The following is a 17,677-nucleotide window of genomic DNA, read 5'->3' on the forward strand; positions in this document are numbered from 1 at the left end:
TACAGATAGCTTCGGATGAAAATGATCCTTTAGCATATTTTTTAAGTCTGTGAATGTTACAGACTCAAGTGGTGCAGGAGCGACTAGATTTTCAGCCACATCAAAAGTGTCCTGTCCACAGATGCACAGCAGGGTTGCTGCCTTTAAACTGTCTTCTCGAACCTGGTTGACTCGCAGGTAGTTTTCCACCCGGGCCACGTAAGAGTTCCAACGCTCCGGGTGTGACAAGTCGAATTCGGACAGCTTACCGATTTTAGACATCTCTTGCTTCTGTTGGCCTCGCTGCAATTCAGGCTGAGAAGAGGCCTGTTTGCCAAGCCCACCTCCAATGTTTGCATACTGGTAGGTGAATGCTGATCTGGACGCCGACTTCCCGTCTTCCAGGTCTTTTTTAAAAGACTAGGTTCCTTGCGTTGTCTCCTTCTTTGCAGCAATCCCATCCTCATCGCCAGTTTTATGTATTGGGGTTCGTGGCATTGAAGCGACATGCAATGCCACTTTCAAACAAATTCTTCTTTATTCAATTCCAGTTCCACTCAATAAGCAAAAGGATTGCAGGCCTTTTATAGTTTCCCAACAGCCTATCATAATTCTCCCTTTTCGCGCCTTGTACATGCACGCAAGGTCAGTGCCAACCAGCTTTTGGAATCCCTGGGACCATTTGCAACACTTCTGGGCCTGCTGAGCTGCCTCAGCAAACCCAGGGCACAACAGTTCTGAGACTAACAATTATCTTTCTAGCTGTGAAAAACTGACTCCCTCCATATTAGACAACAAGTGTAAAAAATATTTATGCGTATTTAAGAAAAAGAACACAAAATTTGGACAGAGATGGATACAGAAATGGACTAAAACAAAAATATAGCAGAAAAGATGAGAAACAAAACTGAAAATGTCAAGCTCACTCTCAACTTCAAGCAGCAACTCATAAACAAAAATGCATTATTTTTATTAGCTAAATACAGGATACAGACATACCAAACAACATCTCTGAAACTGAATAATTACTATACCTATAGCTCCATAGCTGCTTCCTTCAGGGGTGCTGGCAGTGATAGGATGAGAAGAAGTCATAGTCCCAGGACCTGCAAAGTAAACCAACAAGGAATGTTTTTTTTTTAAATTTCTGACTGTCCAAATGGCCCAACAGACAGGATAACCAACTATTTAGAATTGAGAAGAGATGTCTCCTTCCATTTGGCTTTAGGCATTACCAAGCAGTATGCCCAATCCTCTGTTGTTATCAGATGATGACACCCCAACTTTCTGAGTAGCAAATACAAAAAAGGTGGAGGATTTAGGGATGGATCCTTCAAGCTGAGGAGCCCTCTTAATTTCCACCTTTCCAGTCTCTGGAAAGCAGACAGCAGAGAACAAAATTCCCACTTTGGGGAAATCAGAATGCATAAGTCTGTCAGACCCCGAAATTGCTCATCTGCTCTCTCCTTTTTTCTGTCTTTTTGGGGCCTGCCATTATTGTTGGGAGAGGGGGTGCATAGTGTTAACTTTCACTTTCTCCTTCCTTTGTCTGGCCTCCTTCTTTGAGTAGGGAGACAGTTACAAGGAAACGAAAGCTGGAGAAGACCTTGAGATGCACACCTACTGTGCCAGTCAGCCGCCTACCAGGCCACCTGTGGATTGGCTGGATTTCAAATGGACTATGACTTTGGTGGAAGGGAGAATATTGCTTGCTTAATTATATCGTTCATGCGGGCTTTTCTTCAGATCTAGCCTCAATTTCCCTGCTATCACTAGTCCCTAATACATGTTTCCTTTTGAGACAATGCCTGTTTCAAGAGTTCTGCTTTCTTGGGTGATTAGTTTAAGTCACCCAATTAATCTATTTAAGCTTCACATTATAAAGAGCTTGTGAATTAAATGTTTATAGTTTTCAGTATTGTAAGAAATAAATTTATTTCTTAAAAATTACTTAATAAATTATTACCTGTTCTATAATTTTTTTATTTATATTTAATAGCATGATTACAATATGTGTATGAAGTTTTCAGGGTTAAAGGTTTTCAAATACATTATTTAGGTGTAATTATTACAATAGCCTTGTATAATTCCAATTATTAACCTTCTTAATAGTTTTATTTTTAAAATTATTTTAATTAATTTTATATATGTTTTATTCACTATCCTAGTGATTTATTGTTTGCTTATTTAGTATTCTATGACTATCACTAAATGTTGTATCTTAGGATTTATGATGAATTTATTTTTTATGCTGATTATGATCATGATTTTATGTACACTGAGAGCCTATGCAAATTCCTTGTATGTTCAATCACACTTGGCTAATAAAAGAATTCTATTGTATTCTGTGTTCTGTATTTTCTACATTCTACATTCTATTCTATTCTATTCTATTCTATTCTATTCTATTCTATTCTATTCTACTGCAGGGAGTAGCCCCAAAAGTGTACACATGTGGAAGGAATCAGAACAGTCCAAATGTACTGGGTAATATTTTCATTAAAAAGTGATGCGAGAGAAACTTAGCATGCTCTAAGTTATTATAATACATAAGTTTCAGGGGGAGCAGTAGATACAATGACAACAAAATAAATACTTTGTAAAAGGGAACATCAAGAGGCAAAAATATACAATAGCATCTGAGTTTGTTAGGACAGCGCAGAGTCACAAGATTCTGTAATATAACCACCCTGAGATAGATTACATGAGGTATTAATGGTGGTAGAGGGATGAAATTACAATATCCCCTTTTCTTGATCATATAATTTCATAGTTTTATCATCTATACCAAGGAGAACTATACATCTCAGTCCAAAAAGAAAAATGAAGGGTCAGGGCCATTGAGAGTACAAAAATCCCTTGATAGCTGAGGCTGCTTGTTCTGTGGTGAAAAAGTGTCAACAAACACCTTCTTCAGCCCTCTGAATGAGCATGTTGGATTGGGCAAGGAAATGGAAAAATCTGCCTTGAATAATTCATATAAGTTGGCTCATCATACCAAATATGACAGAAGATGAAAATCAGCAGAATCTAAGCCTAAATAGAATGAAATTGAAGAGAGTTCAGGTGTAGTGATATTATAGCTCTCCTGGGTACACTACATTTTTGCACCATGTAGAGTTTTAAGCAGACCTATATGTTAAAATTCTGCTGATTTGGTGTCTGGAAAAAACATAGCAAATTTTAATGATATCCAGGATAGTATCTATATATTGTATCTGATGAATAAACATCAGATGGGACTTCTCCTGACTGGCATACAATCAAAGAAAATTAAGAAGTTCAACATAAGATTTTGATAAATCAGATGGAATCTCTGGAAGAAGGATGGGAATAGCTTGGAACTGGATGGGTCCTCACTTAATGACTGGGTGGGATTTGGTTAACAACTTATCAGGGATGGTCAGGCTTGCCATCACTAAGTGATGTAGTCAGTGACTTTGCACTTTACAACCGCATCACTTAATGATGAAAGAGAGAGACAGAGAGAGAGAAAGAGACAAAAGATGGTAAAAGAATCAAGTTGATGAGGATTCCATATTCTATTGCAGAAACTGTATGAAAATTGGGAAATAACTAAATTTAAAGATAAACATTCATATCATATAGTCACCTATCCCTTATTTGCACTTTCTCTAGGACAGTGGTTCTCAACCTGTGGGTCGGGACTCCATTTGGGGTCGAACGACCATTTCACGGGGATCGTCAAACAAGGCTGTCCGCCATTTTTCCCCCTTTTCTTTGGCCACGCCCCTGGCAACCAGTGATGTATAAGTGGTTGGGGGGTCACCACAACATGGGGAACTGTATTATGGGGTCGCGGCATTAGAAAGGTTGAGAACCACTGCTCTAGGAAGTTGGCTCCTTCAGGGCATCAATCCACAACAATGATTATACAGAGTCCAACAATTTCCCCCACAAAAATATTTTGATGTTTAGTCCAGTTGGAAGACTGGGCTTAATAATTCATGACATGTCTTCCAACTCTATAATAGCAACACAATATATTAGCATAATTACCATCATTAAGTCCTCTAATAGATGTTTTCATATGAAATCTGAAATCAAACACAAATATAACCATGTAGATGTTTATTCCTAGATCAATATAAATAGTAAGAGGCAAGTATTTATCATAAAAATCTATAAAGCTTATATAATAATGATTTTAAAAATTGGCAAGATCCCTTTGAATTGGGTGGAGCTATTGACCACTTTCATTGTAAAATACTGTTGCTAAGAAACCAACAGCTACTTTGGTACAAAGGTTATTATTCAATAATATATCTTGCACAATCTGGATTTATAAAATGATTTCAAGCATCTGATACCTTTTGATTGTTAAGATTTATTATACTTACAAAAAAGTAATTGCAAAAAGCCTTTGATGACATATATAAGTGATATTTTTGGTTACATGATTTTTAGTTAGACATTAATTTTAATTATCTTTGCTTGGGTGATTATGAATAGGATTATCTCTTGTTATGAAATGCAAAAGGGTACATGTCAAGGATGCCACTTATGTTCACCTATATTTACTTTGGTCTTGGAACCGCTGATACGTTCAATAAAAAAATGTGATATCATTCTAATGGAACAATATATGATATTTTATGAATGTAATCTATTATATGCAGAATATTTTGAGTCTTTTAAATGATTATCAAATTCTTTATCATATTTTGTAGAGATTTTTCAACAATATAGTAAATATACAGTTTGTTTATTATTTCTGTGACAGATTAAGCAATTTGAATGCTTGTAAATATGGAAGAAAACCCATTTTGTCTCTATACTGTATTATAAAAGCAGTCACATTTATTGATATTGTTACTGTACTAATGTCATCACAACCTTTCGCCTATATACAGTACGAGAGTTTTTTAATTAATCTATTGCAACTTCTCATAGTCCAAAGCAGGTGTTTTGCCTGGACCCTATGTTATGCCATCATGCAAACACTTTAATAAATGGAGACATGTTTTATTAAACAGTGCTAAATGTTCTTTGTACCTGATGTACTGCACAAATCCAACCACTAGCGCACCCAGATAGAAGGAGAAGAAAGTCAGAAAACTGAAAAAGATGGCATGTATATAAACAGTGCCTAGGAAAAAGACACAAGGATGTACCATTAGTAAATGAAGAAATTATAGCCCATTCCTCTGCTACCATGTTGTTTACTCCCCCAATCTCATGTATTTTTTACTCTTTTCTCTCTTCAGTAGACCAAAATCTGAAATAATGGTAAATGCTCACTTCTTCCTCTTACTATGTGCAATCCTCAATATTATTCTCCACTTGGAAGACAGATTTGTAAATTAATTTGCAATCAAGACTTTGACATCTATTCTATTCTGTGATTCTTAGGAAAAACATGTCTTCAAAATCCAGTATTTGTACTGGAGTGAAAATCTGCGCCAAATGGGATTACAGCAAACTGAAGGATGAGAGAATCAAACGATCACTTAGCACTTGCAAATGTGAAAACTCATAATATCACCTGAGTATGTTATGCATTATTTTGTACTATTTTAATAAAACCATATGTATAGTGATAGTGGTGGTTCATCGATTTTTGTTAACTTTAAGAAAATACACAATTATGTTTCAAGACCTTTAACTGAAGGTAACACTGTCACTTCAAGATGCTTCATTCGTTGGAGGTTCCATGTGTAGTTAGCCCTTCCTGAAAAAGAGTAACATAATACATACATGCATGTACATATATATGATTTGATCATGCAAAAGTTTGCAAATCATGAGAACTTTACTAGACCATGGCTTCCAGAAAGAGAGAAATCAAAATAGATGAGAATTCTTGATTGCAGAGAGGGGAGGGGGAAGAGGGAGGGAGAAAGAGAGGGAGAGGGAGAACATAGATTTGCTTCTGGCATTGAATTTCCTATTCTGTATAACTTTTATTGTTTTATCAATGTATAAAATACAAAGAAAAATAAAAAATAGGAAATTAAAGGAAGAAAAAAAAGAGGGAAAGAAAAGATGCAGTACAAGGAAAGAAAGAAAAAGGCATTGACCTCTAACTCTTTTTAGCACAGTAGAAGATAACAACATTCCGGACTTCCGGTTTTGCACCATAGCGCATGATCGTGGGAGAGCGAAACTCCGCTCCCCGCGGCCAATTCCATCGTGCCAGGGGGACCCTAAATGGGTCTGAAGTCACCCCAAAGAAGTGACCATGAAGGAGGAGTGCTCCATTGATCACGAAATGACTGCAGTTGTTTCATTCGATTTGGGGGAAGCCCTCTGACCCGACAGGAGAAAGGCTGGCGTTGCGTCAGGGTCCAGCCCAAGCTACCTGCAGCTGAAGTCCAGAACATCGATGAACAGCGTGCTTGGAACTGGTGAGAGTATCGATCTTCTCTCTTCTATCTACTAACTGAATCCTTGGGAAAGACCCCCAAAGCAAGAAAATCTCTGAAAGTGAAGGGAGGGGATTATATCCTCATTCCCTCATAGACAGAAGTGGTGAATTAATATTAAGGGAGAAAGAAATAGACTGAAATTAAATTTAAAATACTACAGTCTGGACAAATCTAGAAACTAAAAAAAACCTGCTGAGACTACACCTAAAAGAGTTTTAATGAAAATGTGTGTGTGTATGTATGTATGTATATATATACATACATACATACATACATACATACATATATATATATACTTATACATACATACATACATACATATATATATATATATATATATATATATATATATATATATATATATATATTCAATAATGATGGTGAAAATGCGACTTCCGGGCATAATTATAAATGGAATGAATAAAGCGCGTTCACCAGGAGAGTTTAAAGTTAAAATACTTTAATTAAAGTATTTTACTATATTAAAAGGTTGCCAAGCTTTCGTTGGGAAAACTCCCCAACATCTTCAGGGCTGAGAGACCGTTTCTAACAAGGTGGTTTAAACGGGTTCCATAGACGTCTGCGCTTGGTTTCTAGACCGTGCCAGCATTCCCCGCTGAACAGCTGATAGGTGGGAGGGGGAATCGGAGTAAAGATTTCTTCCGTCGTTCTCTCGAGCACTTGTGTTCACATTTCCGTCAATCTCAGGGGGTATTGTTAAAGCTATGTTCCCAGTGCTGCCCTAACCATTCAGAACACACCTCCACCCAATCAGAACACAGCCAAGCTCCCACCCAATCAGTTCATACCCCCACTGGCAGTTAAAAGGAATAAACAGCTAAGACCACACATTGCTGCTCAAAGCCCGAAGCTGAAAACACCAGCCTGAAGATGACGAATGGGACTTCGTCGAAACGTCGCCAAGACACTTCCAATTTTACGTGGGAGAAAACCCGAACAACCAAAGACCTACATACAAATACCCGCGAAAACCTCAGAAAACATATATATATATATATATATATATGTAGATTTTCACAGGTATAGGTATGTAGGTCTTGCCGTATTCGGGTCTTTTCCCATGTAAGATTGAGAGTATCTTGGCGATGTTTCGACGAGGTCCCACTCGTCATCTTCAGGCTGAGGTCTTCAGCTTTGTGCTTGTGCGAGCAAAGTGTGATCGGAGCTGCCGTCTCTCTATAAATATTGGTGGGAGGGTGTGGAGTGCTGGCTTAGTTGCTGTAGGTGGGTTGGTTGGCTGTGTTGGAGTTATTGTTTGCGGATTGTTCACCTGTTTCGTAACATCCTGAGTAGCTGAGGTGCTGGCTATGTGCCCATTAGTTTTTTGTGTTGTAACGACCTGGGTAATGGGCTGTGTGATGACATCCTGAGATCTAGTGTAGTGATATCCTGAGTTCTGTGTTGCAACATCCTGGGTGGTTGGCTGTGTTGTAACCTCCTGAGTTCTGTGATGTGATGTCCAGAGCAGAAGGCTGTGATGTAACATACCGGGCTTTGGTTTGGCTCCGAGTTTGCGGTCTAGCTCTGTGTTCATGGCGTGTGTCCGTTTGCTTTGTGTGGGGGTTGGAGGGAGGTGCAGCAGCTGATGATGTTGTCGTGGTTTGGCTTCTGGATGGTGGTTGCATTTCGTCTGAGGGATGGGTTTGGGCTTGGGTTTGGGTCTGGTGAGGGTGAATGGTGGTGGCGTACTGTATTGTTCTGGGTCTGGAGTCAGTTTTCGTAGCTAGGACTCGTTTGTTGATTAGGGCTAGTTTCCAGATGTCTGGTAGGTGGGAGGTATCGTCACGTTTATTCATGTTGTGGGGGTGTTTCTCTATTTTGATGGCTTCCATAATTATTCTCTTGTTGTGGTGTTCAGTTTTGGAGATTAGTTTGGTTCCTTCAAAATCAATTTCATGTCCTTTAGCTTTAAGGTGCTGGAAGAGGGAGGAAGTTTTTTTCTTCTTTTCTGACTGCGTTCTTGTGTTCTGCGATGCGTGCATTTATTCTCCTATTAGTTTGTCCAATGTATGTGGCTGGGCAGATTTTGCATGGTATTTCATAGACTCCTTGGTTTTCTAGCTGGATCATGTCTTTGGGGTTTCTTAAGATGTTGGCTATTTTTTTATCGATGCTGAAGGCTGTCTTGATATTGTGTTTGTGGAGAATTTTGCTAATTTTATCTGTGGTGCCTTTGATGTAGGGGAGGAAGTTTGTAGCAAGTTTCCCCATTGACTGGTTTATACCCTGACGATGATGGCAGATTTTGAGCCATCGAAAGCTTGGTTATATTTATTAAAACTTTGTTGTTTTATTTCCTGGTGATCGCCTCTTTTATCTATCAATATATGTTTTCTGAGGTTTTCGCGGGTGTTTGTATGTAGGTCTTTGGTTATTTGGGTTTTCTTCCGCGTAAAATTGGAAGTGTCTTGGCGACGTTTCAACGAAGTCCCATTCGTCATCTTCAGGCTGGTGTTTTCAGCTTCGTGCTTCGAGGAGCAATGTGTGGTCTTAGCTGTTTCTTCCTTTTAACTGCCAGTGGAGGTATGAACTGATTGGGTGGGAGCTTGGCTGTGTTCTGATTGGGTGGAGGTATGTTCTGATTGGTTAGGGGCTTGGCTGTGCTCTGATTGGCTAGGGGGTTGGCTGTGCTCTGATTGGCTGGGGGAGTGTTCTGTTTGGGTGGGGGCTTTGTTGTGCTCAGGTTAGTCTGAGTTGCAGGGGGATTTAAGATGGTGGGCTGCCTTGCTATTTTTTGGCTTCGCGTTCGTGGTCGTGCCTCACTTTCATGGTGGGTGTCAGTTTGCTTCATGTATGGATTGGAGGGGTTTAAAGTGGCTAATGATGCAGTGTGGTCTGGCTTCTGGTTTGTGGTTGTGTCTCATCATCGGTGTGGCTTTGGGTTTGCTTTTTGTGTGGATGTGTGGTGGTGACATCCTGTGTGGTTTTTGTGAGTGTGGGTCTGGTGTCATTTTTTGTGTTGGGGAGTCATTTGTCAATAAGGGCGGGTTTCCAAATGGCTGGTAGGCGGGAGGTATCATATCGTTTGTTCATGCTGTATGGGCGTTTTTCTATCTTGATGGCTTCTCTGATTATTCTGTTATTAAAATGTCCAGTTTTGGCAATAGTTCTGATATTTTTAAAGCCAATTTCATGTCTTGTGGCTTTAAGGTGTTGGACCAGAGAAGATGTTGGTTCCTCTTTTTTGACTGAGTTCTTATGTTCTTCAATGCGTGCACTTATTCTTCTGTTGGTTTGTCCGATGTATGTGTTGGGACAAGCAATGCATGGGATTTCATATACTCCTTGATTTTCTAACTCAATTTTATCTTTGGGGTTTCTTAGGATGGTGGATATTTTTCTGTTTCTGCAGAATGCTGTTTTGATGTTGTGTTTATGGAGGCTCTTGCTGATTCGTCTGTGGTGCCTTTTATGTATGGGAGGAGGGCTTTGCCGTTTTCTTGTTCTCTGTCTTGGATTTTAGTGGGGGTTTCTTTTTGGATTAGGTTTGTAATCTTATTTCTTTGGAATCCATTTGATGTTAGTACATTGGTGAGAGTGTGTAGTTCGGTTTTTAGGTGTTGTTCGTCAGCTAAGTGTTTTATTCTGGAGATGAGTGTCTTGGCTACGGAGTTGATCTGTGCTGGGTGGTGGTGTGAGAGAGCGTGCAGATAGCGGTTTGTGTGTGTTTTCTTCTGGTAGATGGTGTGTCCTAGGAAGCCATTGGATTTCTTGTAGATTAAGACATCCAGGAAGGGAAGTTGGTTATTAGCTTCTGTTTCCATGGTGAACTATATTTTGGGGTGTAGGCTGTTGAGGTGTGTGAGGAAGTTGTCCAGTTTTTCTTTCCCATGTGGCCAGATTATGAAGGTGTCATCTACATATCTGAGCCAGAGTTTGGGTTTGTGATCCAATTTTTCTAGAGCTTGGGTTTCAAAGTGTTCCATGTACAGGTTTGCAATGACAGGTGAGAGGGGTGATCCCATGGGTGCTCCTTCTGTTTGTTTGTATTTTTGTCCGTTATAGATGAAGTATGTGTTGGATAGGCAGTGGTTGGTCAGATCTAAGATGTGTTTGGGAGGGTTATATTTGTTTTGGATAGCTGTCAAGGCTTCTTTGATAGGCACTTGGGTAAAGAGGGATATGACATCAAAGCTCACGAGTAGGTCACTGGGCTGTAAGTTTTGTTTCTTTATGATCTCTATAAACTGGAATGAGTTTTTTACGTGTGAGGTGATGGATTCTGCATAGGGCAGCAACAAGATTCTCTTCGGCCCCAAGACCTTGTAAACCTTTTGGAGATATATTTAAAAACATATTTTACATTCCAAGATACTACATTTGAGCCGGTTAAGGGCACCCCCATGGGGTCACCGATCTCCAGTATTATAGCAGAAGCCGTGTTGCAGCAGTTGGAACACGTAGCGATGGCCCAATGCTGTCCCAAGTTTTGGGCTCGCTACGTGGACAACACTTTTACCATTGTTAAGAAGAGCCAGAAAGCTGACTTTGTGGACACACTTAACTCAGTGTGCGTGGATTTGCAATTTACGGAGGAAAAAGAACACCAGGATAAACTGGCATTTCTTGGTGTTCTGGTTCACCGTCAACCAGACGGAACCCTGAGGACCCATGTTTATCGCAAACCCACGCACACTGACAGAATCTTGCATTATGACAGTAACCATCCGGTGTCCCACAAGGTCAACTGCATTAAGACCCTCTTTAAGAGGGTGGATTCCCACTGCAGCACGGCTAAGGCTAGGATAGAGGAGAGGAAACATCTTCTCAAGGTATGCAGACGCAACGGATATCCCATGAAATTCATCAGACACCATAGCTTGCCACTTAGACCCCCTGCTAGGTTTCAAATGGAAAAGCCAACACCACAAATTACCTGGGTTACTCTTCCTTATATTAGTAACATCTCAGAGGCCACAGCTAGGTTATTGGCACCCTACAACATGAGGGTGGCACATAACCCAAATCAGACGTTACGATCCAAGGTAATGAGACCAAAGGACCCACTTCCCATCACAGAGAGGTCCGGCGTCATTTATAAAATCAACTGTAAAGATTGCCCCGCGAATTATGTGGGAGAGTCATCCAAACGCGTTAGAACTAGGATTCACGAACACAAGTTGGCTGTGAGGAGAGGCGATCAATACTCCCAAATCGGGGCACACATGCTAGAGTCAGGACATAGGTTTGACTTCGATAACGTCCAGGTGATGGCTAATGACAACACGAAAGAGGGCCGACTCCTTAAGGAAGCCTGGCTTTCAAACAATGAGTCCATCAACCGGCATATAGACTTATGTCCTGTACACATAGCGTTAAGAGCATGGCCCAGAAACAGCCAGTCCCCCAGAAAGAAACAGTCTAATCCTACAACGTGCCTTCTGGGAGGAGGGTTGGTGGAGAGAAAGAGCCCTGGAAACGCCCGGATAGAGAACAGCTTACTATTGAGCAACTCTCCGAGTGCGGAGGCATGTGCTGACTCCCAACAAGTGGAAAAATGTATTAACAGCTGTGAGCCTACTGCCGGTGAATCTGAGGTCTCCCCATGCTGTATGAATAATTGTGTAATGATGCGGTCCCGTACCAGCACCCGGACGCGAGATAATCGTGAATGGAAGGGCTGTGACATCGCCCCCACCCCCGCCAGCGGCTCCGTGATTAACCCCATCCATGATGGCATCTTAACAACGTGGTCTCAACTCGATAATGCGAGCGAACCATGGGAGGGTGAAGAGATCGCTCCCAAAGTTGCAGCTCCCGCACGCCCCAGGAAACATCTCAGAAGGGGGATTCCCCCTGGAAATAGGCAGGGAGTGAGAAACCAGGAACTGAAAAACCCGCCCCCTTCTTTTCCCCTGAAGGCGATCGCTCACCCTCAGGGAATGGAGAGGAGTATGAGCCACGGAGAGGGGATGACCCCCACACTGAGGATTTTGTGCGAAGGGGGGAGTGACAGCCAGGCTAAGAATGTTACAAACCCTGACGTTGGAAATGCCCCCATTGACAAGAAAATGAAAGTTAGTGAAGTAACATCAGAGAATGGGAGTCACGATAAGACAACTACAATGAAAGCTGGTTATCTAGGAGAAAGCAATGAGGTGATAATTGCAAATAAAGACTATGGAAAGAGGGAAGGTGGGAGGAAAATGAGGAGGGGGAGTAACAAGAAGGAGGATAAGGAAAACAAACAACGAAAACGTGCAAGCTCCCCCAACCCACGACCACATGAGGAGAAAAAGGATGAGAATGTTGGTACAAAGGAAAGCAAGAAAACAATGATCAGTAACACGGAAACTAGGATCAAAGTGCAGATGGATTGGCTGGGAGCCGTGACGAGATCCATGAGCCGGGTGAAAAGAATGCCACAGCCATAAATAGCCTCTCCCATCGACTGGAAACCACCCTGACGATGCCAGCAGTTGCCGGCGAAAGCTTGGTGTTTTAAATTTAGTAAAACTTTTTATAATTTTATAATTTCCTGGTGTTCTTGCATTTATTGCTAGCTAAACATGAGTTTACCCAGGAATCACCTTTTTATTTTTAATATTCTTAAGAACATACACACACACACACACACACACACACACACACACACACATACTTACATACATACATAAAATAATATTTTTTTGTTTGAAAAAAACTGGAAAATGAATAACTACTGATCCCTAGTGGAGAATCAGAGCACAGAACACTAAAAATAATGACTAAGAAACTGGCAGGATGCCTATGAAACAAAGAATAATTTGTCCAGCCATAAGATTAAAAAGTGTCTGAAAGGAATTGTTTAGAGAAAAAGAAAAACTTTGGCTCTTGGCTAATCTTTTAGAGGAGAATCTACAGGAAGGACTCAAGGTGGCTTAACATACTGAATTGCAATTTTGACTGATTGATAATTAATCCCTGAACTAAAATATTGATGAAAGACTATTTGGAGGGGGGAGACAACCTGGATACTGTACACTTATCAACAAATGACAGGACATCACACTCAATATTCACTCCTGAAGGACTTAGACTAGAACATCAAAGACTTTCAGAAGTAATATTTCAAGGCAAGATAAATACTTTCCAAGAGGAAATTTATGCAATGCTATGACAGATACAAATAACCATAGGTGTAAATCACAAGGAATTCCAGAACAACCTTGACAACATAAATAAGCACATCTCCAATCTAAATCTACAATCAAAAAACACCCAGAAAATGACGGCGAATGAACAAACAAATCAGATAACAGAACACAAATTGGAAGAACATGATCATGTCGATGAAGCTACAAATGAAAAGAATTATAATCCAATACAAACAGGAAAAAATCTACAAGACTTTGATATAACAGTAAAAATGGAATGGACTATAGAATTCCCAGGAGAATTATTAGATTTTGGGAGACAGAAAGTATATATCTTACCTATTCTATCTTTTGTATTCTCAACAATAATTGCAAAAACATAAAAACTGCCGGGGAAGCAGAATATATCAACTTGGAAAGCTATTTGGCAAGAGAAGAAGGCTAGAGATAAATTCAAGAGATTTGACTCGCCCTATCAGATGGAGCGAACTTCGAAGTTCGCAACATTGTACAAGAGGTAGCAACTAAAACCATCCCAAAGAAAAAGAAATGCAAGAAAGCAAAATGGCTTTCTGAGGAAGCTTTGCAAATAGCTGAGGAAAGAAGGGAAGCGAAAGGCGAGAAAGAAAAAGATACACCCAATTGAATGCAGAATTCCAGAGAATAGCTAGAATAGATAAGAATGCCTTCTTAAATGAACAGTGCAAAGAAATAGAAGAAAACAACAGAATAGGGAGGACCAGAGACCTCTTCAAGAAAATTGGAGATATGAAGGGAACGTTTCATGCAAAGATGGGCATGATAAAGGACCAAAATGGCAGAGACCTAACAGAGGCAGAAGAGATTAAGAAGAGATGGCAAAACTACACAGAAGAACTATACAAGAATGAGCTTAACATCCCAGATAACCACAATGAGATGGTCATTGACCTCGAACCAGACTCCTAGAATGTGAAGTGAAATGGGCCTTAGAAAATCTGAGCAACAACAAAGCTAGTGGAGGTGATAGTATTCCAGCTGAGCTATTCAAAATCTTAAAAGACGATGCAGTAAAAGTGCTACACTCAATTTGCCAGCAAATTTGGAAAACTCAACAATGGCCACAGGATTGGAAAAGGTCAGTTTACATTCCAATTCCAAAGAAAGGCAATGCCAAAGAATGTTCAAACTATCGCATCATTGCACTCATTTCACATGCTAGTAAAGTTATGCTTAAAATCCTACAAGCTAGACTCCAGCAGTATGTGGATCGAGAACTACCAGAAGTACAGGCAGGATTTCAAAGAGGCAGAGGAACTAGAGATCAAATTGCCAACATATGCTGGATCATGGAGAAAGCTAGGGAGTTCCAGAAAAAACATCTACTTCTGCTTCATTGACTATGCAAAAGCCTTTGATTGTGTGGATCACAACAAATTATGGCAAGTTCTTAAAGAGATGGGAGTACCAGACCATCTCATTTGTCTCTTGAGAAACTTATATGCAGGTCAAGAAGCAACAGTGAGAACTGGACACGGAACCACTGATTGGTTCAAAATTGGAAAAGGAGTCCGGCAAGGCTGTATACTGTCACCCTGCTTATTTAACTTATATGCAGAGCACATCGTGAGAAAGGCAGGGCTAGATGAATCAAAAGTTGGAATTAAGATTACCGGGAGAAATATCAACAACCTAAGATATGCAGATGATACCACTCTAATGGCAGAAAGTGAAGAGGAACTAAAGAGCCTCTTGATGCGGGTGAAGAAGGAGAGTGCAAAAGTAGGCTTGAAACTCAACATTAAGAAAACAAAAATCATGGCATCCGGCCCTCTCAATTCCTGGCAAATAGATGGGGAAGAAATGGAGGTAGTGACAGATTTTATTTTTCTGGGCTCCAAGATCACCTCAGATGTGGACTGCAGCCAAGAAATTAAAAGACGCTTGCTCCTGGGGAGGAAAGTTATGGCAAATCTAGACAGTATCCTAAAAAGCAGAAACATCACCCTGCCAACAAAAGTGCGTATAGTCCAGGCCATGGTTTTCCCAGTTGCAATGTATGGCTGTGAAAGTTGGACCATAAGAAAGGCTGAGCACAAACGAATTGAGGCCTTTGAACTATGGTGCTGGAGAAGACTCCTGCGAGTCCCTTGGACTGCAAGGCGTTCAAACCGGTCAGTCCTAGAAGAGATCAACCCCGACTGCTCTTTAGAAGGCCAGATCCTGAAGCTGAAACTCAAATACTTGGGCCACCTAATGAGAAGGAAGGACTCACTGGAGAAGGGCCTAATGCTGGGAAAGATTGAGGGCAATAGAAGAAGGGGACGAGAGAGAATGAGATGGCTGGATGGAGTCACTGAAGCAGTAGGTGTGAACTTAAATGGACTCCAGAAGATGGTAGAGGACAGGAAGACCTGGAGGAACGTTGTCCATGGGGTCGCAATGGGTCGGACACGACTTTGCAATTAACAACAACAACAAATCAGATGGAGTATTACATGAGTAAACACTTGTTTGAATATGGTTAGAAAAATAGAGAACTCTGAACATAAAGGGGCCCTATAACAAGAGGGATAAGAGATTTAAGTAATATAGTATGTTTTACAATATATGAAATGTAAAAATATTGGGATGATGTAACTTTTATAAATATAAGTGAAATATAAGCTGATCAGAAACGATGTTATACCCAGATGTTATAAGATAGACAAGAAGTACAGTATTTTTATAATACATGAAATATGAAAACATTGGGATGGTGTACCTAAATGGAAAAAATTGGATATTTAGATGATTAATATTGAGAAAATCATGACTGATAAGAATGGATTGAATAAGGGGAAATTAAGCTTAAACAAAAATCATAGGATGCATGGTGAACTAATGAGGTGATGGTTATAATAATAATATAAGCCGATAAAAATGTGTTATACATAGATGTTATCACTATTTGTATAAACATGAAAAAATGTCTATATTTAATCATTTATATATTGAAAATATTAAGAATTATGTTTTGTTTAAGGTTGAAGAAGGAGAATACAAATGGGAAAAGAGAAGATCAAAGAAATATATTATTAATTAATATACTAATTATGGAATTATCAAATTTAATCATTATTGACTATTAATTAATTATTATTGCCTTTTTTCCTTTTTCAAATATAAAAACCAAGACAACATGCTGTACACCAGGCACTGGAGATTGTTATTGTTAAAAACAAATAAAATATTTATATATATATATAAAAAGAAATAAACAAGCTTTCTACAAAAAAAAGAAGATAACAACATTCCAGCCTCAGCTTTTGACTTTTACATAACTAGCCATTTCTATAACAACAAATCTATCTAATCAGCAAAACCAAAGTTAAAATTCCATTTTTTATCACAAGCACAAAATCCAGAAGTGATATCCAAATAAAAAACATAAATATATTCTTCTCTTTGAATAGAAAAACCAATTTATCTTTTATCTTCCTTGCTGTTGAAATAATATATATTTCTTTTTGCACTTAATAAACCTTTATAAACTATCACCATTTATATTAACAAAATTCACCATATTCTTTCAGTTTCTTTAATCTTAAAGGGAAAAATACTTTTTTTCATCCATTTTTAAACACTAAGCTTTTCTTTAAAAACATTTCTAAAATTAAAATATTCTAATACATGTTTTTTAACTTCTTCTTAGCATACATACTTTAAAGTTCATTTTCAGACCAATAAAATTCCAACTAACACCAATTAACTCATTAAATTTAGATCACTCCCTCCAAGTAACCCTCATAGAATATTTTTTTCTTCTTCTGTGCATCCTTTTTAAAATTTTAGATTTTTCTTTAAGCTAATACATTTTTTTCTTTAACTTTATCTTAACATAGATATTTTCAAATATACTTTCAATAATATTTTACAAACTTTAGGAATTTCTTAAGCATTATATATATATATATGAAAAATACATTTTCAAACTTTAAGACTTGCTTTCAATTACAAATATCAAACCAATGAAAATCCATCCTAATTCTAATTGATTCATTAAGTTTAAGTCACTCCTTCCAGCTTGTCTTCAGGGAGTAAAATCCTTTTCTTCTCTGGAATGTTTGTCAAGTAGTTATAAACTTCTCTTTTTCTCAAGGATTTCTCAACCTTGTTAATATCTATAAGGAAAAAGTCGCAAACTAGTCCTTTTAAAAGTTGCAAATTTTCTTGGAGCTCTTCTTTCAGTTG

General features: G+C 39.0%; 1 protein-coding gene across 4 annotated transcripts in view; it reads right to left on the minus strand.

Annotated features, from left to right (window-relative positions):
• Nucleotides 1–17,677, minus strand: part of SIDT1 (SID1 transmembrane family member 1) — a 107,058-nt gene that overhangs the window by 59,972 nt on the left and 29,409 nt on the right. For all 4 annotated transcript variants that reach the window (XM_039366628.1, XM_039366629.1, XM_039366630.1 and 1 more), the window contains exons 8-11: nt 5,600–5,671; nt 4,996–5,089; nt 4,000–4,037; nt 1,014–1,085 (exon numbers count right to left, since the gene is read on the minus strand). In XM_039366628.1, the coding sequence (XP_039222562.1) occupies nt 1,014–1,085; nt 4,000–4,037; nt 4,996–5,089; nt 5,600–5,671 (276 nt within the window). The remainder of the gene's footprint in view (nt 1–1,013; nt 1,086–3,999; nt 4,038–4,995; nt 5,090–5,599; nt 5,672–17,677) is intronic.

The sequence above is a fragment of the Crotalus tigris genome, unplaced genomic scaffold, assembly GCF_016545835.1.
Source record: "Crotalus tigris isolate CLP2741 ecotype Arizona unplaced genomic scaffold, ASM1654583v1 scf7180000020347.5012614909:4044961, whole genome shotgun sequence".
NCBI lineage: Eukaryota > Metazoa > Chordata > Lepidosauria > Squamata > Viperidae > Crotalus > Crotalus tigris.